At 36.8% G+C, this 7,100-nt stretch overlaps 1 protein-coding gene across 3 annotated transcripts; it reads right to left on the bottom strand.

Moving 5' to 3' along the window:
• Positions 1-911: 911 nt before the first annotated feature.
• On the bottom strand, positions 912-5,940 carry LOC131069665 (glucan endo-1,3-beta-glucosidase 13). Of its 3 annotated transcripts, none has more exons than XM_058005188.2 (6): positions 5,814-5,940; positions 5,383-5,556; positions 4,023-4,156; positions 2,777-3,917; positions 2,602-2,632; positions 912-1,330 (listed from the first exon to the last, which is right to left on the bottom strand). In XM_058005188.2, exons 2-6 carry the CDS (start codon positions 5,435-5,437, stop codon positions 1,198-1,200), a joined length of 1,494 nt encoding a protein of 497 aa, XP_057861171.2. In that variant the 5' UTR covers positions 5,438-5,556; positions 5,814-5,940; the 3' UTR covers positions 912-1,197. The 3 variants fall into 3 exon arrangements, with proteins under 3 accessions (XP_057861171.2, XP_057861162.2, XP_057861177.2); XM_058005179.2 differs by having other exon boundaries at positions 5,383-5,559; positions 5,814-5,925; XM_058005194.2 differs by lacking the exons at positions 2,602-2,632; positions 5,814-5,940 and having other exon boundaries at positions 5,383-5,785.
• Positions 5,941-7,100: the final 1,160 nt, after the last annotated feature.

The following is a 7,100-nucleotide window of genomic DNA, read 5'->3' as shown; positions in this document are numbered from 1 at the left end:
ACACATCCAAAGACGGTAGAGATCAATTTGTCTCCCAACTCCTTCATGAATTTTAATAATCATATGCTGTCAAGAAATTTGGTTCAAGTGAGAATGGAAGTTTTTAAGGCTCAAAGCCTTTACCATGCAAGCACTTATCATTAGGATCATCAACCATACTCTCTCCCACATTTTAATTGCAACAAAAAAGAAGCAAACCATATGCTTCCATGTTTTTAACAAAGAGGTTAGAATTTGACATCATAGTTAGTTTTTCAACACTTCCTCATGACTAGAAAATCATGTCTAAGGTGTGGCGCTTGAGCACATGACCATAGGAATGATTACTCCACACAAAATTACTGTTCTTTGCAAAAGTGGTATTCTTATATTTTTAATGGTTTAATAAAACCAAATACAGCAGTAAGTCAAGAGTCTTGCATCATCTACAAGTCCTATGTTGGAATATATTTTTGTAAGTATTTGAGAATGTGGTCACGAAAATATTTATAGTAGATTTGAGTTCTATCGAGTTCCCAAATTTTATTGTTGAGCAAGGGTAATGGAGATAGTTGAATATAACGGCCCGAGTGATGGTGTTCAAGCTTTCTGTCCCAAATCAAAACTGTGAGAAGTAATCCCTGGCATGTGGCCAGCTCAACTATATCAGATTGAAAGCTGAAACCAAATTCGTGCTCCAAACATAAATAATAAATATATAGCATTAAAGACATCTTTAATTGGAAATTGGTTTGTTTGCAGTGCAATAATTTGTAAATTTCTTTTGGATCAGGCTGTGTTGCTCGTTTGGAACTCAAAAAAAAGTAGAGTTTGATCCAGAAGTAGTTTACAAATTAAGAATATCCTTTGACTTGTGATAATATTTGTCTATATCAGGAGATAACTTGTGATGGAGACAAGAGACAAAGTAGTTGTAAGCGAAATATATGTATCCTCGTATTAACATAGATTTGAATGTTCTACACTTGTGAAATGAATAAATAGTACATACAACAGCCTGAATAGGGCATTCAATCCCTTGCCTTCACAAAAAGGTACTGCTGACTCAATCTGTTCATACTGTCGATCTTCTCGAACACTAACTTTACAAAAGAAAATTACCTTGTTGAAGGCTCTATGAATCTAAACTTATTGCATGAACATGGGAGAAAATTCCATGCACTAAGCAATGCTTTTGGCTTGGTAAAGATAGACCATTTACAACAATTTTGCTATTGCTAGAAGGTGAATTAAAAGAAGCATTGTTACTTCTCCTATTAACCATGATGAAGCAGAGTTTGATTTCATAGCAGACGAGGAAGAAGTGCTGGTTGTGTTGGATGTGCCACTTCTGCACAATCAAAGCAAAATCAATCAAATATTGTTATCTGTCCATACAAATTATGAATAAGATGTTCAGGAACAGCAACAAAGAGCAGGACTCTTTACTCCTAAATTATACATAAATTACAGATTAAGGAGTCAGCAGAAGGAAATGGACCTAACATAACCATTCCACTAAACTGATCACAAGTAAATCTGTACCATAGAGTAATCACTTCCAATACAAATGATTATTTGTAAGTGATCACATGGCCATTATAAAGTCAACCATGCCAACAAGCGCCCAGGAAAAGATGCTCTTGTATGTGGAAAATGGAGCTTAATTATTTACTGATTGGTAGAATTGAGTGCTTTTGATCTAAAAATCATTGATGCATTGTATAAATTTGGAGCTAATTGGAATATAAATATAGATGGCATCTGATTGTCATTTTCCTGCAAAACTAAATCCAGCTCCCTAAAGGAAAAGGGGTACAATTGAGTGCTTTTGATCTAAAAATCATTGATGCATTGTATAAATTTGGAGCTAATTGGAATATAAATATAGATGGCATCTGATTGTCATTTTCCTGCAAAACTAAATCCAGCTCCCTAAAGGAAAAGGGGTACAATTGAGTGCTTTTGATCTAAAAATCATTGATGCATTGTATAAATTTGGAGCTAATTGGAATATAAATATAGATGGCATCTGATTGTCATTTTCCTGCAAAACTAAATCCAGCTCCCTAAAGGACAAGGGGTAGAGGGCATTTTCAAGTGTCTCATGGTGATCTCACAAACTTCTAGCTGCATCTAGTTACTACTTGACAGCCTAATTAGCTTGTATGAAATTTGATCAGACAGTAGTTACAGACTTCAAACTTCCACAGTTAATAAATGTTGAACAAAAAGAGTTTCTTGATAAAACAAACAAGGAGACTGATGGTTTTTCACGACCTGGAGGTCCTCAGCACTTCCTAAGGTACATTAGATGGACTAACATTCAAAGACATTTCACTCAACTTACACAGTTGATAATGGATTAGTTTTCATGAAAATAAGGTGCCCTCATGTCCTTTGCTAATCAAAGGAAAACGAAGGCTCCATGGTAATCTAGCCATTCTCTATAACAGGCATACTTAGCGTGGATCACTAGCTTTTTTTAATTCTGTGTTAATCTAGAAGTATGTACACAAAGACTAGTCACCCATGCCCAGGCTTGAAGAAAAAGGCAAATCAAACAACTAAATCCTGTTCTGAGCCTACAAAAAAAAGCAGAGCAATGGATCCAGTCTTTACCCTGATGATGCATACAAACAAGATTCATAGCCTGCAAAGACATAAAAGTTCAAACGCAAAAACTCTGTTAGATATCAGTTTGAGATTACAGTAGCAGAATCCCACTTTGAAGACTGCCTATAATTAACTGTCATATAGGAATCATACCAAAAATCAGCAAAACAACATAACTTACTTGGATTATTGGTGGTTATATTGCCTGTTCCACCAAAATTGCAAGCCACAGATGAATGCCCATTGTTCTGGTAATAACTGTTGAAAACATAGGAAGCATGGGAAGCAAGGTTATCTGGTTGATAACAAGGTTGGCCTGGTTGAACTGGAGAACAGTCCACACTACCAGACCCACAAGCCCAATCCAGGGCCTTCTGCAAGTCAGATTCATTGGCATTAGATGAAGCAATGCACCAAGTAGCACCATCAACAGATGTTAAGTTACCCCCTGCAGCCAGCGAAGGCAACCCAGTACCACTGATGTCTACATTGTAGACCTTCGTTTCATCAGGATAAAACAGTCCCCAGTTCCGTTCTGATTCCACTCCAGGTTTTCTGTTCTCGTTAAAGATAGCAAAAATGTATGTATCTATCTCCTGCCCTGGCCTTGAGGGCGTTCCTGTGTTGTTAATGACATGCCTGACAAGATTTGCATTGTAAGTTGCAGCGTTGTCTGGAGTTGCCGCAGACTCTTTGCGGCCTCCCTTAGAGGGCCACCCTGTTTCAGTTATCATTACACCAAGTGACCTAAAATTGAGGGCTTCTAGAGCAAAGAAAAGGGCATCTATTTGTGCATCAAACATATTGGTGTAGACAAAGCCTGTGTTGGGATCGATAACACCATCATTGGGTTTGAATAAGGCATAGTCCAGAGATACCTGGTGAGGGTTATCTCTGTAGGCATAATAGGGGTAGACATTTACCATGAAGGGGGACTTCGTTTCACCAAGAAATTCTAACAAGGGCTTGAGGAAAAATGCATACTTACTGTCTAGTGCCCCTGCTGAGGGTGGAAATGATCTGGAAAGTATACTAAGTGCATGAGTGCTAGATACCTTAATTTTTGTGTCAAGTCCGGCTTTCTTCAGTGCTGTATGCACATTTTTCATTGCTGGGACAACGAGGGATGAGACATTGATGGTGCTCTCAGTCACCTCTGCCCCTACAGTTACATAAGTGATCATTGTGGCAGGGTAGTATGGTAATACATTGTTGGTCACCCATGTATCTGCTGTGCTTTGGTACTGTGAAAAAGCCAACAAATCTGAATTGGGTATCCCAATCATGAGCTCAATGCTAGTGTTCGCGAATGCCTGAAGGACCTGCACAAAAGGAAGGAAGATTCTCAACCACAACTTTCCAAGAAACAGTCTTTTGATCTACACTAAACTATAATGGCAACTGTTTGGTGTTTTTAAACTAACAACCTGCACATTAGAGTCATAAATCCTTATCTTCTTGACAGAGACTGACTTCACCAACTGGGCTACTTTGTCAGGAGTTGGAAGGTCATCCCCTGCTCGACCATAGCACAGTCCTACTTCACTTCCCCCCGTGAACCCTGCAAATGACAACGCCTCCAATAATGTCAAAAGTCCAAAACCCTGCTGATTCACCCAACTCAGTTGAATTCCCTAGCAAATATCCCAGTTGGAAACCCCAATTTTAATTGAAATAACATAGACATGGATGTGCACTAGTGGCGAGGAATGGCAACTGGAACTGAAGAAAGCACATAGTCCAAATACTATATAACATTAGTAGTGCATAGTGCATCTCCAATACAGTAAAACAAACCCAAAACAGAACAAAAACAGAAAACAGCAATGCTCTACAGAAACAAAAACAGAGAGCAACATATCTCAAAGCTGCAATGCCTAAATCAATAAGTCGTCCTCCTGGCATTCAAAGTTGAGAATTAATCGGTAATAGGTTCAAATTCAAGAGAACTGATCAAATTTTTCTCAAGAACAGGAGAGAAAGATAATGAAAGCCGACTAAAAAGTGATATCACAAACTCTACTCTTTTACAGCACAAACATCCTTGGCACCCACACAGGCTACATATACTAAGCTTCTTCATTCAAACTACTGTCAATAAAGACACTGGGTCTATCGTAGTCCGACTCAAAGAGTAGACAAACAAACAAATATTTTTCACAGTCCTCTTCACCTTCCCCGTATTACATAACAAGTATGCATCAGTACCCACATAGGCATTATTAGCGACAATGGCCCGGTAAATCCGAAAAACAGAAGACTTGGGATTAATTTGTGCTCCTTCATTCAAAATGCTGCCAAAAAAATAGTGGGTCTATTGTAGTAAAGATTGTATACACATGTTTAAATAGGTCTTTCTGGTTTGCCCTACTTACAGACCAAACATGTACTAGTACCCACATAGCCGTTCTTAGCCAAAACGACCCAATAGATCCTGAAACAGAAATCTTGGAATCATATTAAGCTACATCATTCAATCTGCTACGGCGAAGGATAAGGGGTCCATTTATTACAGATCACAAACAGAAATTTCCAATAGTTACTTTCGTCTTTCCCTTTTCACAGAACAAGCATACGATAGTGTCCAAAAGGCATTCTTAGCCAAACCTGTCCCACAACAGATGTCTTGCATTCAAAACGAGTTCCATCATCCATAACGCTTCGAAAAAACTTGATGGGTCTCTATTGCAGAGTTAGAACCATACCCACACAGACCTATTTCAATAGTTATTTTGATCTCTGAAGATATAGACAAGTTGAAATGCCAAAATTACAGCTAAAACTTACCTGCACAACATGCAAGCATCAGCAGCAACACCCAAGTAAGTATCACCTTCCCCATTGCCCAGTCCTTTATTCTTCTTCAATGGGTCTTCATCATCAAACCACCATTACAGCAAATGTATCTACTTCTTCAGAATGACAGTATCCAGATTTCTTCCACTGGAACTATCTGCACTGCTACTGACCCACAACAAATCCAACATCTTAGAACATTGAACATAAACCTTTAAATTCCACAAAAGGAACAAAACAGAATTACATTCAATGATTCCATTCCCCTCAGACTTTAAAAAACGAAGTACACCCAGAGATTTCAGTTCCCTATCCTTTCCCGAATCCAATGTAAATCTTTTGGAAAAATTTTAAATTTGTTGGATGTTAATACTAATTTGTTGGTACTGCCAAATGTACATGGAATTATTTAAAAGTATTACCGTCAGGCAATTGATAAAACGCGCTTCAGTTCATGAAGGCATATTCCTATCAGAGCCAATCGGTCTCTTTTACAACTAGATATTCTCATGAATAACTGGCTTTCCAGGTGGACTCAAAAGTCTTTTCTCTAATCCGACAAACTGATTTAAGTTAAATCCGGAAAAGGTTTTTTATAATTACTTGATGTAATTAATGAATTATACAAGTGCTTTCTTAAAATAGCCCACCTGCACCACGTCTTGCTTGTTTTGTTAAATAGTTAATGTCTGTGAGGGTGAGCTCTTTAATGGGGGCCAGCAATTTGTAGAAAGTGTGGCAAAATGGGCCCGCCTTTAAATCTCGTTTTAATTAAACAACAGAACTTTTGTTGGGGTGTCTCAACGAACATTCTTGTGGAATAGTTAATGTTTCATTTGCAGACTTTTCTCGCAAACATCTCTTAAAGTTCTATATTTAGTCTAGTACTCATAGGTTAGTACATTAATTAAGATTTTCACAATTCTTATGGTAAACCAATATTTTATTTATTTATTTATTTTGAATTAAATTATATAATTTATCGATCAATAGTTTGGATCACATTTTATGATTCATCATAAGATGATAGAGAACCAAAAGAATAAAAATTGATAGTTAGATATAGATCAATGCTAATAAAAAACAGGAGAGAAATTGTACACAATTCAAGATGCAATGATAGCCTAAACATAAGAAAAAACCATAGATTCATTAATAAAAAGCCCTAAATAAAAGCATAGATATCTATATCAGGAGAATATAAGCCTATTCCAAGAAACTAACTATGAAACATCCAACAATTGAAGCATAAAAAATGATGGCATAAGCATGAAAAAAAACTCAAAATGGAAAGGTAAAAAATATGATGCATCCATAAATTCATAAAAAAAGACAAGTGAAAAATATGACACTTCCGTAAATTCATTAAAAAAAGACCTAAATAAAAGCATAAATATCTATATTAGGAGAATCTAGCCTTTTCTAACAAACCAAATATGAAACATCCAACAATAGAAGCATAAAAAATGATGACCTAAGCATGGTAAAAAAATTCAAAATTGAAAGGTAAAAAATACACATGTAGGGCTTCAGCTCATAGCTCAAACAATTGCTAAGGTTGTGCCAGGCTTTGGGTTCTTCCCATCTAGGTCCAAGGTTCAACTCTTGTTGGCTACGTTTATCTAGCAAATGAGTTGTTTGAGCCCAGTCAATTTGGTTATCTCATGATACCAAAAAAAAATGACGCATGTATTAATTTATAAAAAACA

The sequence above is a fragment of the Cryptomeria japonica genome, chromosome 6, assembly GCF_030272615.1.
Source record: "Cryptomeria japonica chromosome 6, Sugi_1.0, whole genome shotgun sequence".
NCBI classification, from domain to species: Eukaryota; Viridiplantae; Streptophyta; class Pinopsida; order Cupressales; family Cupressaceae; genus Cryptomeria; species Cryptomeria japonica.
This window is presented reverse-complemented; position numbering and strand designations above follow the sequence as displayed.